Genomic DNA, 23,993 nt, shown 5'->3' on the forward strand with positions numbered 1-23,993 from the left:
TTCTTAAATCAAACCGGGCATACCATCTACTGAAAAAATGAAAATTTAAGCAAAGCAAGTACATCTTAATAAGCAAAGATTGTGAAAATAATTTGAATATTTTTTTTGCTGAAAGAACTTAGATAATTCTACTTGATAAAAAGAAGGAACTTTTTTTTTAGAGAAGTTTGCTAATAATTTCAAAATCGATCTCGCGCTACACTGTATTTTATAATATTTTTTGAAGCCAAACTATGGATTCCGGATATTTAAAAGAAAAAATTCTCGCTCTCTCCACTCCACTGCTATCTATCAATGTTTGATTTTAGACAAGGAAGGCAAGATGGGTAAATTTTGAATATCTAAATTTCAAAATTCAAAATAACTTTTTATTTAAATAAATATTTGTATTTGTATGTAATATAATTTAAAATTTTATTGTTTTTCTAATCAAATGTGTACTTTGTCCCCAAGTACTTTCAGATTTAGGTATCAGGGGGATTGTACATCAAAAATGTGATGTGTTTTTAATAATGAGCAAATTAGCTAGAGCATTAGCAACGGAAACAAATAAAACATTCTAAAACAACTGACGACCAATCCATAAAAGAACACCATGATAATGAGCAAATTAGTCTTTCTCAATAAAAAAAGGAGCAACTGAAAACAGAGAAAAATCAAACCAAAAGGTATTACAGTGCTTCCACCTTCCCATTCTCGGCTGTGTCACGGGGAACCTGTGGCCTGTACTTGTACCACTTGGCCCAAAACAAGTAGTTCAAGAAGTTGATGAAGCTAAGGATGCAGAGCAACCAATAGAAGAGGTTCACATGATTCCTGTTGAGATTATTTCCAGCCAGCCACCCTCTGCTCTTTGTGCGATTTTTGGTGGCGGCGTTCACCAGTTCAACCAATATGGTGCTCAGAAAGTACCCAAGCGACATCGAACACCAAAGGAAGGAGGTTGAGATCGACTTCAAAGCCATGGGTGCCTCCGAGTAGAAGAACTCGAGCAGTCCGACGGAAGTAAACATGTCGGCAATGCCGAAAATGAAGTACTGGAAGGAGAGCCAGAAGACGCTGATCGGCAGCGGCTGCAGCACGGGGAGGGCGTCGAGCATCCCATGGCTCTTTGCGGCATTCTTGCGCTTCACCTCGACGACTGCGGCCGTGGCCATGGATATGCATGAAAGCACGAGCCCGACACCGATGCGTTGGAAGTGGGTGATGCCGGTGGTGTGCCCGGTAATCCTCCGGGCGAAGGGGACGAAGAGGCGGTCGTAGACTGGGATCATGATGATCATGAAGGTGAGGGGGATGATGGGGAGGCTCGCAGGGGGGATGTGGAATTTGCTGGTGACGCGGGTGTCCATGGTGGAGCCCTGCTGGATGGAGAAGGTCTGGAGCTGAGCCAGGCAGGTGCTCATGATGATGGCGCTGCAGAAGATGGGGATCATCCCAAGGATGGTCTTGGCGTTCTCCACCTGGGTGACTCGGCATAGCTTCCATGGGCTGGGTGAAGAGCTGCGAATGGTGGTGGAAGTTCGGATTGCCGCTTTATCCAAGAACCTGCGTAGAATTTTCAAGCAACTAGCTTATGTCGTGTGATTGGAGGAGGGAGGGTTCTTGCAAGTGATAAAAATTCTTGGAGTGCTAAAACAGTAGCACCCTGAAGGAAGAATTACTTAGCACTTGTTACTGTATACTCTGTCAACGTTTCTTGATGTTTTTCCATCAGAAAGGAAATTGAAGAACCGTAGTTACCTAATTTTCCAATGCATATAGAATCATGAACTGCTGCAAGCTGAGCCACACTTGCAGCATCATGCTATATAAAATTATAATGTGAAAATTCTCAAAAGGCTCTATATAATATGAAATTATTTACTTTTTTTATCTTTTGAAGAGTCCGAATCATATATTTTACCGAAAAACTTCTGTCAATCAAAATAAATTCTGATATATAATAATGTAAATTATTGATAGGAATGAATCTTCTTATCCTGTTCCAGATGAGTTCGATTCATCAAGAAAGATGGTGGTGCAATTCATAAGAAGGAGATTACGGACAGAATTCTTTTTTTTCAAAAAAACGACCTGAATTTATCTCTGTGAGGCAGGAATTCTACTTCTTCAAGCGACTCTTTCGTTCCATCGATTTCATAAAGCTCCGAAGGATCTTCAGGGAGGTCAAGATTCCTGTTCCTGAACGCTGCCACGTAAACCTGAAGAATATAGACTCGGTCAGGGCTCGGACGTCTAAATGAAGAGCAATGGCCAAAGCAAAATACTCGACTTATTCCCTAACATAACATTGTCATAGAGGCAAGTTTTGCTGGACATCGTTCTCACTGATTCCTTTATTTAACTATCTTACAGCCTATGGCAGAAAAAAATTGAAGAGGGTGATTTGGAGAAGTTGCAAACCTGAATAATTTCGAGAAGTGCATTAGTTCCTTGAATGATGGCTATCCGATACTTTGGGACACCAGCAAGGAAGACTACCAGTGCTGACAGCAAGGCAACTGTGGAAATCCCAAATCCCCGGTCCCACCCTTTCTCGTTCTGAACCCAGACCACCAAGGTCAAGCTGATGGCCCCTCCGAGACAGATGCTCAGCAAGAGCCAGTTGAAGAAGCTCGACATTTGACGGGCCTCTTGAGGGTCCTTCTCGTCGAATTGATCGGCGCAGTGAACTGGCAGGCTGGCCTTGATCCCAGCCGACCCAATGGCTACAAGGTATAGAGAGATGAACAGGAGCACAGCATTAGCACCATCAACTTTCAGACAATGGCCGGTAGGGTCGAAGAGGTTGCAGAGAGGTGGCTTGAGGCTTGGGAAGTGAGCTTGCAGAGTTAACAACAGAAGTCCCTGAAAAAATGAAGAGATTAGAAGACAACAAGTGATCATTAATTAACAATATTGAATCGTAGATATATAGAGTAATTGGTTTTTTTAAGACAATTCAATACTTTCAAATGCATGGATGTATAGCAAGCATAACGTTAAATATTTAAAATTGTTCAAGATTATACATCACTAAAGTTTTATGTCTATACGGTGGACGTACGATTCATGAATTGTTCTTGAAGTATGAAATAGTTGGTTTGGTAAGGATGATTTGTTGATATTAAGTAAAAAGAAAAAAGCTGTCAAGTTTGTAGGTGAAGTACCACGAGCTCAATACTGGCTGATATGATAACAGATTTGTATCTTCCAATAAATATATCTGCAAAGACTGCTATAGCAACTGAGACGATGTAGCTGGTGCCCATGTAGTTGGTTAGAGCATTGGAAGCAACGGCTATATCCAAATGCATGACTTCCGTGAAGTAGGTAATGAGATTGGCTGCTAGTGCGAGGGTGGCCACGCTCTCAAACATGAAGGCGGCTGCGAACAAATGGGGCATTAGAGACCAAGTAATGCACAACAAAGATGCAAAAAAATGTGTTATGTGCAAAAAAAAGAAAAGAAAAAAAGAGGCTATGTCGTCCTAGTGTATGCTTGTGAAGTTAGCATTAATTTGCATGGCATACGGCCATATTATGATATATAGCATGCATGCATTAACGGTATATCGATCATTCGATCTCATTTAATTTGGTCTTACTTGTGTGCATATGTTGCTAGGGTGTTAAAAAGTATCAGTTTTAAATACCCAGTATGAGCAAGGATGAGCCGACTCCCCCATGTTCTCCTTTTCTGACTGGCTTTCCTCTCCAATCCAACTTCCCTTCCACCAGTACTTGATCTCCTGTCTTCTCCTATAGGCCCACAAAGAATTAAGCACAGGATCAATAAGAGAAATTACCAACCAAATCCAAAGAGGAGAGGGAGTACCGTAGACATGGTTTTGAGAGTGGAGTCGGAGGACCTCGCATTCTTGACTTCCCACTTCTCCTGCGAGAGAACCAAAGAACTGGGTATCATAAACAGAACAAAGCAAAGATTGCTCACACGAGCGCTCACGCACACACACACACATGTACACACACACACACACACACACACACAGAGAGAGAGAGAGAGAGAGAGAGAGAGAGAGAGAGAGAGAGTACCATGGTGCTTTGGAGAAGAAGAGGAGAGGTTGTCAAGGTGCGTGTTAAAGGATCTCATATATATAAAGATTTTCTGTATCCAACTTATTGGTGCATTTTAATATTAAATTTAATATTTGTTTTATTTATGAGGTTTACGCATTTAATGACGTATGAATGGTTCATGCATCTGGGGAGATGAAAGGTTTATATATTTGAGAAGATGAAAGGTTCTTGTATTTGGGGGGATGAAGGATTCATGGGAAATAAATGGGAATAATTTATGAACTATTTTTGAAAAATGGGAATCAATGTCTATTTGGTGGAAAAGTTACTCTTATAGGATTTTTAAACACATTTATGTTTTTATTACAAACTTTTTATATAAACCCTTCTCTCTCTCCATTCCAAATATATACAATATCATTTCATTTTACTCATAAAAATATTCTTCTTTTTTTTATCTTTTTCTTCTTTTTTTTTTTCCATCTCTTCTTTTTCTTTCCTTTTTCTTCTCCTTTTTCTCTTTTCTTTTTTTCTTTTCCTTTCCTTCTCTTCTTTCTCTTTCCTTTTCTTCCTTTTTCTTTCCTTTTCTTCTTTTTCTTTCCTTTTTCTTTCCTTCTCTTCTTTTTTTTCTTTTTTTTCTTCTTTTTTTTATTTATTTATTTTTCCTTTCTTTCTTTCTTTTCTTCTTTTTCTTTCCTTTCCTTTTTTTTCTTTTTTTTCTTCTTTCTTCCCCTCCGGCAATGTCGCCGGCGTCAGAAGGAGGCTGGGCCGTGGCAGACATAAGAAAGGACCACGGGAGGGGGTCGGGCCGCCGCCGGCGGCGGCCGTGGCCGCGGCAGCCGCAGATGTCCCACGAAGAATTCTTTTCCTCCTGTGAGGCCGTCAGCACCGGAAAGAGTCCGGGCCGCGGCGAACACGAAAGGAGGGCAGGTCGTGGCCGGTGACGGCCGCAGGATATTTCTGACAGCGTGGCCGCAGTAGGAGGCTCGGGAGGGGTTGAGCCATGGTCGGCGCCGGCCGTGGCGGGCCCGACCCCCTTTTTTCTTTCTCTTCTTCGGTGGGATGGAAGATAAAGCAATAGAAATTAAAATATTCTTAGGGGGTGTTTCTGTCTCATAATAAAGTATTGAAATATGGCTAGACTGATTGTTAAACAACCAGTCAACAGAGATTAAACATTAGAGACCAGTCAATAAATGTACCGGTGATTAATTACCCCAAAATATTTTGAGAGAGTTCTTGGCAAAGAAGGATGTTCTTTGGTAGAGCTTTGGGCTTGACTACCGTGCAGAGTTGTCCTTGCCATATGACGATCATCAAACTGTTGTATCCTAGAGGAGACAAGCTATAGTATTTTATGGTGCACCAGGATCTAGTCTTTGCCAACCGCAGAGGGCTTGAATCTTCTTAAAGAAAGTGAGATTTCCGTGCCTCAGTCCGATTAGTTTCGTCCTCTTATTATATTTTCCTCCAACACAACTAATTAAGCTAACTCATACAGAGAGACTCAGACAACATGAGAGCTTCCGATTAGAATGTTTGTACGTGCATTGGACCTTTCGAATACGTTCTCGACTTCCACCGTTCTCCCATACCATGCAAAACTATTCCCCGGTCCCCACAATCTCGGTTTCTATATACCGAACCATTCTTCTCTCTCTTTTATTTCTTTTTTATATATATAAAAAAGGACGGCAACCATTGGATCCGCAATTCAAGCAGCGGTAACGTTACGCAAGTCCGCCACGAGGAAAGTTGCAATGAAACTAAATCATAGTTTTTCTTTCTGGTGGATTACAGGAGACAATAATTTGACAACACCAAGAGGAAGACAACAAGAACTGGTGAAGAGTAATCTTCTGGAACTGGTGTCATTTAGATGCTTTTGGCTGTTGGCCTTTAAACTATGTGATAAATATTCTAGGATCTGAGCAAATGGAAAATGATGGACCCAAACAGGAAAGTATCTGAAAGATATGGAAAGAACGAAGTTTAGAGCTATCAGAGATCTTAACCAGGAGAGAGAGAAAAATTCATAAACCCATAAAATTTTGATTTATTTTCCGTCGTGAAAGGTTTCTCTGCCAAGCCTGGTCATTAATGACTCTTCACTCTTCACAGTCCTTTATTTTTTTTTATTGACTACTTCTGGTATAATTGATGTCATGCTGATGAAAATAGTATGCCACATCAACTATTTAGTGCAACAGCCAACAAGTCGTAGTAACTATTTGGTCTATTCAGTTGATGAAGATTATATTAATCAGACTGACAACTAGTTCACTATCATGACTTAAACACTCTTTTCCTTAAATAAAAAATAGTTTCAATACTTTTCACGATGTTCAAATCTCTGCTATTTGTCTCAAAAAAAAATAAAATACTGTATTATAGTGGCTGCCATCTTAACTCCAAATTTTAGACTGCTTACAACTTGGTGCCAAATGGTCCTGACAAAGACCTGTCATTGTTGCAGGCTGCGAAGAGTAAAGGATTCAAATTAAAGAACCCCTGAACCCTGGATGTTGCATGAATGCAAGCAAGGGAATGATTCCAAACTTGGCTCAAATGCATGGTACCACATAAGATTAGTCCAAATAGAAATATGTATGATCCTAGAAAAGACTCAATCCATTCTTTTTGGAGTGGACCGACCCTGGAAAGCAATGATCAAGAAAGAAATTGGTGACGACTGTTGAAGTTGTAACATTAGTTCAGGTGCAGGAGGTTTGGTTTATATTTAAGCACACTTGGTGGAGTTACAGTATAGATCACAGTCAAGAGAAGTAATTTCTCCACCTGATCTCTAATATATATTCCGACTCCATACATGAAGCTCCCTTCAGTCGATAGCAACAAAGACCTTGGATAGAAAATTGCCTGCCTTTCTGTACGTTGTCCACCTTGAAAAAAAACTGACATACAAACCCTACCTTCTAATACACGCTCGCTATATTTTCATGTACTTTTGTTTGCAATGTAAAAGGTGTATAGATTCGGCCTATTGTTTCGCATGGAGGGAAAGGAAAAATTATGATATTGTTGATGCCTGTCTCAAATTGTCATCTGAGTGGAGCAATGCAGCACTCAGCAGTAAGATGATTTGATGTATAAACATCTCTCTTTTGTCCGTCAACTTTTCCTTTATTTTAGATAATGATGAATCGTGTGCCTATCTAGAATTCTACAATTCTCTATTGACTTTGGTATTCACAAATGAATATAATCTTGTCAGCCTAGATCGTTTATGACATATATATCTTTCTAAATTTACTGTAAGTGGATGCCAGGATTGTTAATTACGGGGATCTCAGCCATCTCAGAAGGTCGATGATACTGAGATGAACCAATATCTTAGTTCATGTTGGATGAGAAAGAAATCCAGGACCTAGGATTTTTGAAATTTCAGCCAATACTGTAAAAATCAAGGTTTACAAAATCTCAATTATTATAATAAACGTGTATTAACTATCATATTCAGTAATTAATTTAAATAATAAATAATTAGAATGATATTTAAATTTTAAAGATAGATTAGGAATTATTTTGATATCATAAGTCGATATCGAGCTACATCAGTTTATATTGGCCGACATAAATATAAATGAGCATATGATGTTGGTTGAGGTATCAGCCGTGATAAAAACTGTGATAACATGATATTGGCCCAACTCGGCTTATGCATAGCACGTGAGGGGATCCAGAAAGAAGACCCAGGCTGGGAGTCTTCTTTCTCCCCGATTTCGATAGAGTCGGCAACTCTCCGAGGGCAATCTAAGTTCGATTCGAACTTTGAGATCTTTCCTATGTAACTCCTCTTCTCCTCTTTTCATTTTCTCCACCCCAATCGCTGAGAATCACTATGATTTCAAGCTCTTCTTCTCCGAATCTCCTCCTCGATTCGTCGTCGAAAAGGGCCGTTGGAACCTCTCTGGACCGAGGTAAATGTTCCTCATCTTGTTCCGCTTTCTTTCGTAGTGTTTGAGTAGGCTTCAGCTTGGGTTTGAGCCGGCGAATCGCCGAAAATTTCATCCGAAATAGGATACCTCTATTTCGATCTTCATCGCCCCTGTTCTGCGGCCGTGGACCGCCGGTTGGTTGAGGTTGCGGCCGCTGTGGCCGCCATCGGGTGGGGGGGCGAGCCACCATGGCTGCCCCACCCATTGGATTTGCAAGGAGGAAGAGGAAGGGGTGGGCTATTCATGATGAAGGGAGGAAAGAGATAGTTTTCCTCTTTTTTTTTTTTTTTCTTTTTTTAGAGTTGTAGGTTGCGTAATACTTAGCTATAGTTGAGATCATAAGCGAAAAAAATGAATAGATAAAGCATCACTGATACCTGTTGGATGATTAAATTCTTTAATGGATCAGTTTTGTCGTTCATTATGAATAAGGCTGCAAATGGGTCGGATCGATCCGTGACCCGACCCAACCCGACCCGCGTAGATCCGATCCGAATTTTTGGACCCGCAGGTCCGGATCGGGTCCGAAAATTGGATCCGAATCATTTTTTGGGTCGGATTTGAGTTTATCGAACGAACCCGATCCAATCCGATTGGACCCGAAGAGAGAGAGAGAGAAGAAGATCGGGGAAAAGTTCTAAGAGAGTAGGAAGGATAGCAACAGGCATAGGTTCACGGAATCCAATGCAACCTCGGCCCGTCAGGATTCTCTCTCGATCTATTACACTGTTGATACCTCTGGTCTGGTGTCTCAGTAGCTGGTTTTTTTTTTTTCTTTCTGTTTTTCGGTTTTTGTTTCTTTTAACTTTTGAAGGGAGAAAGTGAGGGAACGCTGAACTGATAGGTCATGTGCCAGTTTTCTGCAATGGAGTTGGATTTTGGAAGAAGGTCAGGGATTTTTTTTGCCCTTGTGAGAGGGGAGCTGGGAGACGCCAAGTTCCGTCCAATCAGTCATATAGATAAAAAATAGGGTGATATGAAATTTCGCTTGTAGACCGACTTGGTTAGTATGTCACGAGTCATCTGTTCTGACTCGAGGTCAATTGCAAGTCTTTCAAGTCGTGGGTCACCCAGCACCTCATAATTATGGTATTGTTGTGGGATGAGGTTCCCAGTTTAGTCCCACATCGGCTAATCAGCGGAAAGATCTGTGCCTTATAATGAGGAGGTGCAAAACCTTTTCTCACGAGGCGCCTTTTATAGGACAAAACCGTGAGGGTCGCCCAAGCCCCTGTACGAGCTCCGCGCCTGCAGGTGGGTGCGCACCCCGTGCGAGCTCCGCGCCCACGGGGCCTGCCCAGAGCGGACAATACCTCGGGAGGGACGCAGTCGCTTTCCCTGCTCGGCCGGTGTGTGGGCTGGTGTTGGGGTGAAAACCCCGCATCAGGTATGACCAAATTAGATTTGCCTAAATTCTTTTCCAAAAGTACAAAAAAATGGATCCGATTCGAACCCGAACGCGACTCCATTCGGACCCGATCCGATCCGATCTTCAACCAGATCGGATCTGGATCCAAAATTAGGACCCGAATCAAAAATCGGATCAGATCGAGATCACTCAGGATCCAATCCGACCCGAGCTATTTGCATCCCTAATTATGAATTGAGAACATTATTGTGCAGTGATTTTAAAGTTGTGATAAATTTTCAGGCCTAGCATATTTACTAAAATACTGTCCTAAAAAGCGTGCGGTCGTATCGCGTGGCAGGACCCAAGTGCTAGGTTCGGGTCGTGACAACTTCATTCAAAAATAAGTTACAAACTAATTAACCAAACTTTCAAACTCAGCATTATTTGCAATTAATTAATAGGTTGATCAAACTTTTCTTTGCTTTTTTTTTAACAAATAATTAGGAGAAAATGATATGAAGCAGATAATATCATCATATAGCTTGAAACACCTTTTAGGGCAATCAGCGAATCAACTCATTAGCGGGAAGTTTACTCGAGAGCTTATTTGATATCCCGGTACTAGATCTGTACTAGATTATTAATCCCATGCGACATCTTTTAATGTATCCAATTCGCAGCAGGGAGCCTGCAATTTGTAACATGAATAACCTTTATGTTAAAAGCTAGAACAAGCGTAAAAGCCGGTGCTTGAGGCCATTGTCCCATCAGTACCTTGTGAAAGGTATGGATGTCAAATAGAAATCATGCATATGTGCCTACAAATTACGAGTATGTTTAGCCTAAAGTAAGTTAGGGAACTGGGAGACTTCCATCTAATATGGAATGCAACTGTGTCAGCCTAATTAAGAAGCCATAAACGTTCATCAATGATATGAAACTTCCCAAGCATGGGCATGGCTGTAACATTCTTGTCTAAAACAATACCCATTCTTCTCATGTATCGCACGGTTTTTAGCAGTCCAGCTGGGACAAATTTAGATGTAAACGGGGCCTTGGTGTCCAATACAATCTATCAAAAGAAAAGCTTTCCATGTTAATGTCTCTACTCTTCAGTAGAGCTGGATGCAGGGTAAGATGTTTGTGCCATGTCAGTTGAAACCAGAGAAGGCAATGGTGGCAACACATGAACCCCACAGAACTACGTACTCTGCTTCACCTACCATATATGATAGTTGCTTAAGACCAAATATTTAAGGCTTATGCGACATGCATGCATTCGTCTTCAAAGTTCAGACGCAGAACACGACATTAGAAAGGTCAAAAAAAGTTGCGCTCTTCGATTAAGCAGTGAATGCAAAATAGAAAAATACAATAATGGGATTGATCCATGAGACAACTTACATGTCATCTAATCAGTGAGGCAGCAGGTAAGCCTCCTTCAAGGCCCTTAGTTTGACTGCAACTCAATCCCTGACCATGTTCCATTTATCTTTCACTCTGAGCTTCTGAGGCATAATTATACACACTTGTGACTTATATTATGCATATTTATGCCTATTTTATGCACGATTATATGTATTTTTTATATAATTTATTTGTTTTACGTGCACTTAGACCATGTTTTGTATGGAATCCTCATCAAACAAAGAATCGAGAAAGACAAATAGAAGACAGCCAAAGAAGGGTCACAAAGGCAACTTTACCGCAACAATTCTTGAGGGGCCAGTTGGTGTTACGTGCATGAAGAAAGTAACGCCACATCAGTTTTGCCATAGCCCATAGATTTGTGCATCCACCATATATTTTCCTTTACCATAATATGGAATGAATGCTCTTTTGCCGCAGCAAATGCCAGAGCTAGATTAGGCCCAAGCTCGTCACTGTAATCATCCATTTTTAGCCTTAACATTCTTGACCATTGTAATTTGAAGGAAGTTATTCCGACGTATGGCTTGCACCACTCAGTGTCAAGTTGACCATTTGCTGGCCCAAAAATGTCTAGAAAAGAGAGCCAGTCTACAGTGAATAGGTCATTAAACCATCTCTGCGCGTCTGAGAGAAGTAGTGGGGCCTTACCAGAGATTGAAACCAGTCTTTGTTCACTGTTTCACCTCTCCCTCTCTATCCTTAATTTGTAACATCTATCTTCTCTGATTTCCTTGGGTTCTGGTCAAGATTCATTTAATGGAATGACTTAGTGCAAGTGGGGTGCAAGAAGGTCAAAACCAAGGATATTGTCGAAGAGTTCTGGGTGAGCTCTACGTTCGACAACCCTGGCCATAGGAGAACATTTGGCTTTTCCACGTCGACAGGATTCGAATACAAGGATCATGTCTAAGGTCCTAGGTGTGAGTCCAGAAAGTGACAACTCTATTTGTTTGGATCCGATCGAGTCGAGTATTGTCAGCAGAAGTGGTTTATAAAGCTAAAAACATATAAAAGTTGACGAGGCATAACATTTTTTTTTTTTTGTTTCAATCATCAAAGTATGAACCAGACATATGTACAACAAAAGTCTGTGAAGATCCCTATATATTCAGCAGATTAAAAATATAGGTGTATGGAGATTATATGAAACATTTAAGCAAAAGAGAAGTTTGTTGTATAAAGGTAGCGGACGGGCACTTAAATGTATGTTCATGTCCCCATAAAGAAAAATGGTTCCTTTCTTTAGAAAAACTGTTCCTGACAACTAAGAATTGAGCCCTATTGAGACCTGAGTTTAAATTATTTTGGGATCGGTTGTAGGCTTATTAGGGCCTGGTTTTATAGATGGTTAGGCTAGGGAGCAAGCATGCCCAAGTGTAAAATTTGGCATGAGCAGACCAGGCTCAGGTCATTTACATCACTATTTGACTCAAGAAACAAGGATTGTTCACTCCTAGGATGATACCAATTTGTTTGTACAAGCAGTTTGACTTGTATCTTAAAGACATTGGATTTAGGGGGTGAAGAAAAACATACACTTGCACAGAATTACAAGTTGCCAATATAATATAGACTTTTTGATACATTCAGGTACATAGAAAGCTAACAGTTGCACAATTTCCTGCCAAAATCTTGATGGCTTGTAACTACTGGAATTGTCAAATCCCAGCTTGTATCATGATGTTAAAAAAATTTGTTCATTTAAGTCTGCATGAATAGGCCGCTGCCTTACAACTTTAAGCCTCAAAATATATTATTCAAAGATAACAGTATACATCAACTGAAAACTTTTAATCTATAACAGAAACAAAAAAATAAACAAAACCTAGAGGAGATGCCCTCTGATAAATAACATCAACATCCAGATCTACAGCAAGAACAAAAGAACGATAGCTAGTTCGGAAAGAATGAGTCATAGCATGGTGAACATGGAAACAAACAAACAACACCAGATTCAGTAGTTTAACAAGGAATACTTTACACGTGCAACAATCCTCCCCTTCTCGATCCCCAACTTTGCTCCCGTAACCAGCCAGTGGCCCGGCGTATCTTCTGGCCCCTTTGACATCTCCGTCATGTCAACTATCTTTGCAAGTTTACTGATCTGACCAGACTTGTCGCTTGAAGATGATGCATCATCTAGACATGGCGCGAGAGTCTTGGATGGACTGTGATCCCACACCGATCTCCTTATGGTACACCCAGGAACTCTGGAGAATAATAGTTTGAGGTGTAGGACACTCTTGGCCCCAAAATCCCACACCCCCAACTGAGCCCCTGTCACAATGCAGACACCAGAAAGGTCCCCAATGTTTGTTTCAGTGTTCTCTATTGGTGCAGTGCTGACATGGGCAAAGTTCTTCCACTTGATTGGTTCGAACCAGCGGCTGTCCTGTTCTTCAGGGCCTTGCCATTTTGGTGGCCCAATTGCCACATGAGAGTCCCAGTGGGGTAGGAGAATCTTTGGAAGGGAAGCAAGGTGCTGTAAATGGATGGCTAGTCGGTTCTGCTTGCTTCCTTCTAGACACAGCCTGAGGCCAGTGACTGGTTTCCGACCAACAGATATCTGCATCCAATTTCCAAATTAAGTTAGCTTCGAGGCATGTAATTCCAACTTAAACGGGCTTGATAAGATCCCCAAAATAAGCAAGATGTTGGGAGTAAAAAAATCCCTAAGAGACCATCAACCTCATGCAGAGAACATTATAAACTGTTAAGATCCTCAAATCAAGCTTTCCATGATTTCCAATCCACTGGTACACCCCATGCCAAGCATAGCATAGTTGAATTTGGGGAGTCCTGTACAATTGGATATTTATATTTTCCTATCTGAACAGTGACTAGGAAAAATTTTGCACATCAAATTCTTAAGCAGATTGCAGTATTACCAAGAAGCTGGTCCTGTCTGAGACAGCAGCTCAGCAGTCTCCTTCAAGAAAAATATAACCGCGAGCTGAGATGTCAGCCCTCCATCAGTAAATAGTCTGATCCACAAGCCACATTATACAGGACCGTGTCTCTTCCACTCCAAATTTAGTACACCCACCTGACATGGCTTGGGGACACTGACTGACAGGCCAATAGGACCTGAGCATATCTGCTCATAAAGATGTAGCTTGTTTGAAAGAGAGAGTTGAGTTGCTCCCTCCAGGTTATTCTTACAGATGTCAACAGTATCCTTCTAAATAATTATACCCTCAAGATTCATGAAGTTGATCCCAAATAGTTAGGAGGTGATACAGAAACCTATAAGGTTTTTTTGCAAAAGGGGTCTCCTTTGCAAGTGACCATGGAATCTGGAGAACCTAACAGATACTGGAAAAGATTTGTTAAAGAAATACAGGTGAAGGAAGCAAGACATTAGAAAAGCAATTAATGTTACCTCAAATTCCTCTTTAGAGAGGTTGCCATATCAAGAAAAGAATGTTTTATGGTTGTAGATTCATGGTTATTAAAGGCAAAAATGTTTTCCTTCTAGCTTGGTTATTTGACTGGTTGGTAAACATTGAAAGACCAATTTCCAAAATTGTGAATAGCAGCGACATTTGAAAAAACAATTATTGCTAGTGAAAATGTTGTGAGGACTTCCTCAAAGAAAGAAAATGTTGGTGAGGAAGTGATGAAAAACTGAATTCAGAAGGGAACCATTAGATCAAGACATTGAGTGATGTAGACCTGTTACATCTGTGTCTCTTACCTCTGCAGAAATAAGTGGATTTGGACATTCTATGGTTTGGGAAAAATTTCAGTTGAGAGCCTCCTTTAATTGAATCTCATGAATACAAGTCCATTAAGTACCAAGAGGCCTGCTAATTGATAAGAAAATTCATCTTGGCCCCTTCCGCCTTCTACAAAAATATATAATGAAGCAATTGCGTCACACACCTAGAAGGATGGGTATTTTTGGAACTAGCTATTCATCATAAATTGGAACTGCCGCGAAGAACATCACAAACTGGGGATGTCGATGTTGGATGTGTAGGGAAATATTTCATTTTAAAGGTCTTGTCCTACAAGCAAATAGGAATTCTCTTAATTCGTATCATATCTGGTCTAGTGCTAATGATTTGCCAGATGATAAAAAAGCATAAATTTATAAGAATGAGCTATTTGTTGTGTGTTATATATCGTGAATTTGAGTTCCTTCTTATTCATTGCGAAAGAAGTTGATATTTGGTACACATATCTACTATAAATCTTTTCTTTGGAGAAAAAGCTACTTTGTGAAAATAGTTGTTTTTCATAAGCTGAATTATGAATATATGTAAGCATAGATTCAGAAGGATGATGAAGGACAATCCTAAGCTACAAGAAGACTGTTGTTGGAATTAGCTACAGTAATGGTAACTATCTGCAAATGATACAGATGAATCATGCAGAACCTATATTAAGAAATTCTGCAGTAAGAATACTTTGTACCTGCTCTGAGCTGATATAAAGCTTGGGGCCCATCAAGCTAAACTGAAGCGATGGGCATACAGGTTCCTTTCTCTGGTGACCAGGAATACTAGATGGTGCTGGAGCCCAAACTCGCTGTATTTGAAACTCCAGGAAATACTGCAGCTCCTCTATAGGAGGCTTATCTGAAAAAAATGATAACACAAGTATAAATGCATCATGCCACCTAATGCTCCAGCTATTAATGCAAAAATGAACAGGCTTGCTAGATAATCCAGCAATGCATGAAAAAGAACACGTCAATGAGGAACCAGAAATATAAGAATTCTTACACTCCAAATATAGATCAATTGCACGAGACAAATACTGGATTCCAGGCAGTCCATTTAAAAGAGAAACAATGGGTATAAAGGTCATTTTAATAACATCTGGTGCTGAAGGAACAGTGTTCTTCCACTCAGCATGATTTTGAACTAGATCATCGCCACCTCTTCTTCTAAAGATTACTGTAACATCCTGCAGAAGAAGTAAAGCACTTAAGCAAAGCAAAGCAGCAGCAAAAAACACCGAAGAATTTTTTAACATCAATATCATTCTTTGTGAAACAACTTCTCAAATAGCTAGAGAAGATCACCACAACCCTGTTTGGGCAATCACATGAGCAAACAAAGCATATGCCCAAACATGTGCAGTTAGGCCTGTAAACTAGTCAGGTTCGGGTCAGATCGCGGTCAAACCAAACCCAACCTGAAAATTTTAAACAGCCAACCCGATCCAATCCAGCGATCCATTGGTTCAGCAAAAAGGCATCCTAAGCCTGACCGGCCAGGACTAAGATATCTGTAGCACTGCAAACAAGCGAAGCTAAGCTTTAGGTTGCTCAGGCCTCACTTGGCTTGTCATATGATAAGGGTGTTTGAACTCAAACCAAGGTCAAGCAAAGCTTAACCACAAATAATCAAGATTTGTTCGTTTCCTATTTGAACAATCTTGAGCGAGCCCCTTATTGAGCTGAGCTGGAGCTTCTACTGATTTTTGCAATTCTGGACTCTTCAGGCTTAGCTAATCGACAAACTGGGTTAAATGAAGTTTGAGCTTGCATGTTTTCTAATTGAACTAGCTCAAATAAACCTATTATAGAGCTGAGCGCAAGCTGTTCATGTACAGTCTAATTTGTTTACAGCCCTAGATGTGCAAAAGCCAAATGTCACCAACTGGACACACCAAAGATACTAAAAGATTGCTGACAGATGAAATAATTAGCTTGATCACCACTTGATTAGAGATAATGATGAAACCAAGATTATCATGGAAAGGACAAAGGAAGAATGGCACAAAAGGCAATCATAGAAATTGTTAAGCGAAAAAAAAGGGAATTGGCTGTGGTGCAGCAACAAACTAATTAAGCACATGCAACATAAACAATACTAGTCTATGAAACAGTGATCAAAAAGAAAAAAAAAACTTTCAAAGCTGATGATGAAACTGAAATTCAACTCCATAACAGTAAGCTGGAAATCTTGTTATGAGACAAGGCTCAAGGATAATTGGGCACAGAAGTAGTATGAAATAATATAAATTAGATAGTATAAATTAAATCAACAAGGTATTTTAAATCAAATAGGAAGACCTAAAAAGTAACCATAAGGGTTAAGGTCTTTTGTATCGCGAAGTGTGTAAGCAAATGAGGCTGCTTAAGATCAAATGAATCAGCTACACTCGTGTGTAACATGTAAAATGAGAAATATATAACTATCACAAATGAAAATACCCAAAAAACACTTTCAGCCAATATATAGCTGAAGATAATTAGATGAATTCTTAAATTTCTGAATCATCTATAGATGAATAAAAGTAATCATAAGTCTTTACATAATTCCATTGTGATAGCTAATATGACAAAGTAACATGGAGGGGATAAATTGGAATACTAGAAATATATATATATAGTTACCTCCTTTCCGCTTAGATGTGGAACACTTGATAGATATGACTGCAAGTCGCGGTTGTTAAGAAGAGATGGATCTGCAATCTGTGCATTTGAGTGGATATTAACATTGTATGACACAAATTTCTCATGTAATACGTTATGACTTATGCATCTGAAGTAACAAAAGACACTGACCTGGTCCTTGTAATTAAAGAGAGCAGCACTTGACTGGTTTTCCAAGTTTAAAAATCTTTGGTCTCCAATGTCTTTCACATACTTTTCAATGTCAGATGCTGACAATTGAGATGAATGGTGCTGCTTAATATATATTTCATCTTTACCTCCAATAGTCACAGATGTAACAATGTGGGTACCAAAATTCTCGATAAAGCTGAAAAAAGAATAGGGAAGAGTAACTTGATGACTGAGAAGAGAGAGAGAGAGAGAGACACATAGACAGAGAACTAATTAAGAAAGAACTCAACTGATAGATTTAATGTCTTCTCTTAAGATATAAGCAGAGATTTTCCATGACTACAAGGCTGTGACCAGTAGCATGGAACACTAAGGGCTCGTTTGGTTCGCGGGAAGTATTTTCCCTCCTAGGAATATGATTCTTGGGAATCAGATTCCTAGGAAGAGGATACCTAGGAAAGTACTTTTGGTATGTTTGGTTGACCATGGGAAAGTGACAAATTTCCAAAGTGCTTATGTTTGGTTGACCATCCACTTTCCTAAGAAAGTTATGTATAATTCCTATTATGCCCTTAATAAAAATTAGGTTTTTAATGCCTCTTTAATGCTTCTTTAATGCTGAAGGGTCTTTTTGGGAAAAAATAAAAAAGGAGTGATTCCCATCTCATGGGAAAGTAACTTTCCCATGTTTCTCATGGAAAAGACTTTCCATCTCTCTCCTTTGAAAACTCCAACCAAACAAGAGGCATCTCATTACTTTCCCGTTGATCACACTTTCCCCCCTTCTTTTCCTGCGAACCAAACGAGCCCTAAAAGATCTAGAAATATTCCCAATATGGAGATTCTATTTCCAAGACTAAAATATGGTGATAATAGCTAAACACAAGTGCGACAAGTTTATTACCTACTAACCTAGCCAAAGATGATGGATCCCACCTCCGTGGAACAGCAAGCCTGACATCTTCTCGCAACACCAATTCGGCATTCATAAGTATAACTTTATATAGAGGTATAAAATAACCATCCATTGCAAGGGCTTTTGTTGCTGCAGCATCAATTTTCCCAGAGCCAGTAAAACTGAACATGGAATTGAAACTGCCAAGAGGTACATTCTCGGATAACCCTGACTTCTTATTAAAATATTCAGCCATCTGAGGACAGATAGAAACCACCGCAATTAGTGTTTGAATATCAAGAAGTATGCCACATGCAAAATAGATACATGAGATGCAGTGATTGATCACACATGATAATTGTATTCAATATAATGCAAAAAATATATTATTAAATAGATAGTGATATCGTATGTTACTATGTTGTGTAAATGTTAAAGGAAACCTGGGTAGTATATGAAACAAATATTAGTTTTTCATTTGACTAAACTGCAAAAAACAACAGGCAAAAGTTAATACTATAAACACGCATATTTATGGTGTTTATAGTTAAATGCAAATTAAATAATAGACAAATGTATCCTTCTCACCTATACAGGTTTCTTTGAAACATAATATACTTTCCAGTTTAATCCAGCACAAGGTCATATTATTCAAGATATGTTCCATTATCTTTGAGGAGTTATACTTAAAGGTCTACAAAGATTAAAATTCTAAAGTGCCTACATTCAATATTTATCAACAAACTCTACTGGAATATCTGCCAAAAAAGGCATTATCAATTGAGTAATCCTCACAGTTCCTATCAAGGGAAGATCCAGAGGGAGCCCTGGTGGAGGCTATGCCCTGCCACCCCAGTAAAATATTTTCCATCTATAACTAGCGCATGGCCCCCCAAATGCATGATAAAGGTGTGAAAGACCGGTTGCAGGAAGATAACTTCTCAATTTCCCACCATAAATTTCCCTCCTATAATTTGTGCATGTGAGAGTACGCTTCTTTGTCCTCAAAATTTGTGAAACCAACAAGATCTTCAGTTTTAAACTGATATGAACTTCCTATTTGGTAAACTGGGTGAGCATGGTATTCTTCTTGTGAAAAACCTTCTTTGATCTGGCTATCCAATGTGCTCCTCAGCATATTTACAGTTAGAAACAGAATGTCCTCAGCCTCTTTACGGTTAGAAACACAAGGTCCTTTCCCTTCCTATGTTAAGAAACACTACAAGTACCTTACATCACACCATTTTTGGGGAGGGAGGGGGGTCGAGAGGTAAGAGTAACAATCCCTCCCCTAAAAGAACATACACAGAAAAGATGTTGCTCAGATCTCAAACTGTTATGTGGGAGCTTGCCAATGTCATACGATAACAAACATCATATGAAAATCTTCATTAACTCTAATAGCATTGAGACAAGGCCATCCTTCGCTTCAAACTTCGATGCATGGCCAGCCGTAGTGCCCTCTACTGCTCAGTATGGGGCATAACATGCTATATACCGGGTGGGAATCAACACAAAACTCAAGTTTGGATCGGTACAGACCCAAACCTCCCCATACTGAGGTGTATCACTCCGTACCTAGACATGCAAAAGTATGTACCATACCAAGACATACCGAGATAAAAAATTAAAAAAAAATGATTCAAGAGCTATTTTGGTACAGAGTGCATACCGTACCGTGCCAATCGTACTGTGTTGAAATGTTAAGGTATTGGTATGGTACCCAGTATTGAGATTGCGGACCTAGCTTCGATGGTTTATCAAAAAGTGTGACCCATACGATGAGTTCCCCCTTGTGTTGCTGTTTTAAAATAATAGTAAATTAATATTAATATTAATTGAAGGACGGACTGGTTAATTAGGATTGGTCGAGTAGAGTTCAGAAGAAAGTTATCTGAAATGATAATAGAACAGGTGGTTATTGGCTGAATATTTTGAGGTAATGGTTTAACTACCTATTATCATCGTTCTTGATAAGGTTCTAAAAGACTCTTTATTTGTTCATATGCTATCAATTGATTATGTATAACCTTTTCCTATATTCAATCTTGATTGGACATATTTAAGTTCAAACTTATTTCTTACATCCTATAAAAAATTCATATCATAATATATGGAGTCCTTGTTTTGCTTTGGTCTTCCTATAACTCTTGTACAAATATACATAATACGATTAATCTATATACATTTAAATTAATAGGTTACATTGCATGATTTATATCATTAATCATGATGTAGTATATTTTGGACATACAGTCATACAACTTGGATCAGTATGGATCTCAAATATAACTAAATGTGATACTTAGAACTAACTTTAACTTGGAATCTAAAATGAACCCAAATCTCAATCAATCAATCCATTTGTTTATAAGTAAAAGATTTAAGGAAAGAATGTCCAGCGCAACTTTGATAATTTTAAGGCACCTTTTTGTCTATATTATATTCTTTGTTTCAAGTTATAATGCATGTTGTTGGCCCCCCAGAGGAAAAACCCGGGAACTGCCCTTGGTTCCTATTTCTCTGGATGTCTAGCATGAGCTCTCTATTATGCTAAAATTTGGTTCAGCTCCTCGGTATCTTTTTAAAAAAACTTGAAGTGCCGATTAGGTAGTAAATTGTTATGCTAAAGTCTGGTTCAATAGGTGTCTAGTTAGAATCTCAATTTTATGTTGGCTAAAAAATATTGTTGATCTTGAATAAATCAAAACATCCAATTTGAGTCATTCTGCAAATCACAATTCTTCTAAACTTTTTCAAATTAATTTGGTATTTTGGAACCGCTGACACATTCTAATGGTTTAAGAATATCAGCTTAATCTTGAGGCATTTATATCTTCCAGCACTACAAAGATACAAATTGACAAAAAATTGACAAAAGCTATGATCAACAACATGAACTATAACATTTTGCTCAAACAGACCAGATCAACCCACAAAATTTGACCAACCAATGGAAATAGATCAAGTGTCAATCAAATGTCACTAGTGCTAGTGGTTTTGGTTCGGTTTGGCTCAGGTTTGTAGCCATTGGAATAGGAATCTGATGCAAATCATTTGACTTGTTCCCACTTCTGCCCTGTACAACTTTAAAAAAGGCCCTTCAGCCTGAAGATATAAGGAATCCAAATTGGATCAAGCAACTAATAAAAACTTAAGGATATTAAAGATATTTAATGATAATTGAAAAAAACATGATATAAAAGCATAAGCAGTTATAGATTCATAATCACTTTGATTTTCATGCGATGGTTTATTTATATATGTCGGATACAATAATCCTCCATATTTCTCCAAATTATCTAGCAAATATTTCAAATAATTACTAGATGTAAACAACCAGTATCTTTAAGATAAAGTGCTAGGTTGTAATATTGAACTCCTGTAGTCATTAAGAGGAGTACTTCAGAAAGTTTCTTGCAATTTTTTCGAAACAAAAGGACGGAGTTTGCAGTGCCTTACTCTAAAGTTCAACTCATCCAATCCGGGATCGTCTAGAACTAGTTATATAAAGGTGCGCTAGGGTCCACATCCACAGTACAGCACTGAATAACTCAAATTATTATCCAGCCCATCAATGCAAGGCAGGGAAGCACCCTGGAATGGTTCAATGTACCTACTTAAAATTAAGATGATTAGATCCCATAGCAGCTTGTGCTGCACACTGCGTATATCTAACTATCATACATCTCAAATTGGTTCGGATCCATGATACCTACTATTCTTGACCAAAATCTGGCCTACTAAGTAGGAAACACATCAAAACTAAAGTAGGTCAAGCCTCAAGTGAACTTGTTATGATTATCCAAGTACTCTCTTTTATGTTTTTCTCCTTCTTCATGATCATTTCTGAAACATGCCTCTTATGTTAATGCGGCCATATAATCACCCCCACTTGAACCACCATCTTTACAACTGCATACCAAAACAACAATATTTATCAAGCACCTAATAAACTCTCATCCAACTGATGAAGCAGAAATTGTAACGATTAACGCAGAAACAAGTCATTCCAACAATGCCATGAGTGGTGATAAAAATGTTATAAAATTTAACTTCTGAAGAGCAACAGATCATTCTACAAGGTGACAAATCCTATTGCTCGAATCGTATAAAAATTACCCTTCCAAAAGAGATTGTCATAGTCTGAACCATTAGTTCAATCAAACAATGTATCATCAATATTTATCAATGGCCACTGGAGACTTTGATTATCATTCAGTACTATGTTTTGAACCTGTGATACAATCTCTTCAGCAAAAGCTTAATTGCTGTTCACTAACATTTCCTTGATGTGATGAGCCAGACATTCTAAAACATGTTTTTAACTTCTGCCATGTATTGTAACAAGCAAGCTTTCTAGGCATTGGTCAAGCACCAATCTGAAACTTTAGAACTTCTAAAGACAGGTCTATCCTTTGCCCAGGACGACACAGTCCATTGAAGGCAATCAGGATGTCTGTAGTGCTATAAATCCATGCACTATAATTTTGGTGGTCTATAGCACAAAGCAAACTGCAACTCCGCATTCATCTTGCAACCTCTCTTCAGAAGCTCAACCTTCCATGATGACCTGGATTTCTGCAGGGAAATTATCCTGACACCCTGTAAAGGTTAAGGCTTTTAAAGCACAATGTCATCTTTACAGCCAGACGGATATAATTTTGACCATCTTCTAGTTGTGATGTCAAACTTATATTTCTCCAAAAGAATTCTCATACTTGTCGTTATATTCATAACAGTGCCACCGCTAAACATATGCTCCTTCCAATTCTAAGACATCACCCGCATGTCGAGCATTCTTCATTCACCCTATATGGAGACCAAACTCACGGAAGGATCACAATTACAGGACATGCCGTAATTTACAATAATAAAGCCAAAGCATTAACAACTAAAATCTATGTCTGTGGGGTGATGGCAGAAGGGAAGGAAGGAAATAACAGCTTGACAACTGTGCCTCCATAAACAAGAAGGCTCAGATATCCCAAGATTACTATGATAATTTAAAGAAAATAAAGGAGAAAAGGATTAAAATTTGAGACTAGCTCGGTCTGATAAAAAACAAAATACCGCCGAAAGTCAATTGAAAAATGACCAGAAGCAACCAAGCAAAGCAACCAAAACCCATCAGCATCCCTCCACGACAGAACGCACACCCGATCTCATAACTTCGAGTCCAGACAAACCCAGATCGGCAAAAAAAGAAACCGAGAAATCGAATTAATTTGACTTACTTGCTGAAAGCTAAACGCCGGCGTGGTCTCCCGCAGGCTCTGCTCTCTAAAGATATCAATATCCAAGGAGACATCGGGGAGGACGACGCCGCTGTCATCGGAGATCACGAAGTCCCTGGTGCGCCCCTCGTCGACCAGTACGAGCCGGGAGCCGGGGGCGCCCTTGCAGTAGAGGAGGCGGGTGTCGGATGTAACATCGAAGCCCCGGCCTAGGGCCTGGACGGCGTTGGAGAGCGTGGCGATCAGAGCGTTGGAGCTCGCCGGCGGCGGCCGCGGCCTCTCCATAGGAGCAGAAGGAGTGATGGGGACAGGAAGGGCTTGTTCTCATCTCATCTCATCTCTCCGGCGGGAGCGGGAATCTCCGCATCTCTCGTTATTAATACTCTTAATAATATCGTTGGAATCGAAGAGCGGAGGGCAGGGGAAGGAAGGGGTTGTGTTTTGTTCTCGCCTTCTTCTTTCGATTCGACGGGGCTTGCAAGGGAGACAAGACACAGAAGGGGATGGAGAGATCTCCGGTGGGGGGCTTTTTGACCAACGCGATTGATTGTAATAAAAAAGACGCGTTTTCTAA

At 39.5% G+C, this 23,993-nt stretch overlaps 2 protein-coding genes across 2 annotated transcripts; both read right to left on the minus strand.

The window, feature by feature from the left end:
- Positions 1-601: 601 nt before the first annotated feature.
- Positions 602-8,087, minus strand: LOC103709024 (protein NRT1/ PTR FAMILY 4.5-like). The gene is made up of 7 exons (XM_008794178.2): positions 8,070-8,087; positions 3,821-3,880; positions 3,639-3,744; positions 3,153-3,370; positions 2,407-2,850; positions 2,077-2,204; positions 602-1,548 (listed from the first exon to the last, which is right to left on the minus strand). The coding sequence occupies exons 1-7, from the start codon at positions 8,085-8,087 to the stop codon at positions 672-674; spliced, it is 1,851 nt and encodes a 616-aa protein (XP_008792400.1). The 3' UTR covers positions 602-671.
- Positions 8,088-12,447: 4,360 nt separating this feature from the next.
- LOC103708954 (MACPF domain-containing protein CAD1) lies at positions 12,448-23,989 on the minus strand. The gene is made up of 7 exons (XM_008794077.4): positions 23,420-23,989; positions 18,200-18,438; positions 17,288-17,483; positions 17,117-17,194; positions 15,495-15,678; positions 15,184-15,347; positions 12,448-13,330 (listed from the first exon to the last, which is right to left on the minus strand). The coding sequence occupies exons 1-7, from the start codon at positions 23,702-23,704 to the stop codon at positions 12,719-12,721; spliced, it is 1,758 nt and encodes a 585-aa protein (XP_008792299.1). The 5' UTR covers positions 23,705-23,989; the 3' UTR covers positions 12,448-12,718.
- Positions 23,990-23,993: the final 4 nt, after the last annotated feature.

The sequence above is a fragment of the Phoenix dactylifera genome, chromosome 11, assembly GCF_009389715.1.
Source record: "Phoenix dactylifera cultivar Barhee BC4 chromosome 11, palm_55x_up_171113_PBpolish2nd_filt_p, whole genome shotgun sequence".
Lineage (NCBI taxonomy): Eukaryota > Viridiplantae > Streptophyta > Magnoliopsida > Arecales > Arecaceae > Phoenix > Phoenix dactylifera.

What these genes read in the sequence shown, in the direction of transcription:
- LOC103709024 (XM_008794178.2), bottom strand. An exon ending in CACTTCTCGAAATTATTCAG is followed by an intron (nt 2,205 to 2,406) that starts GTTTGCAACTTC and finishes TATATTCTTCAG; the next exon opens with GTTTACGTGGCAGCGTTCAG. An exon ending in CCTCACAGAGATAAATTCAG is followed by an intron (nt 1,549 to 2,076) that starts GTCGTTTTTTTG and finishes AATTCTACGCAG; the next exon opens with GTTCTTGGATAAAGCGGCAA.
- LOC103708954 (XM_008794077.4), bottom strand. Translation starts at nt 23,704, where the DNA reads ATGGAGAGGCCGCGGCCGCCGCCGGCGAGCTCCAACGCTCTGATCGCC. An exon ending in AATTGATCTATATTTGGAGT is followed by an intron (nt 15,348 to 15,494) that starts GTAAGAATTCTT and finishes CATTTTTTTCAG; the next exon opens with ATAAGCCTCCTATAGAGGAG. An exon ending in TTTATATCAGCTCAGAGCAG is followed by an intron (nt 13,331 to 15,183) that starts GTACAAAGTATT and finishes AATTGGATGCAG; the next exon opens with ATATCTGTTGGTCGGAAACC.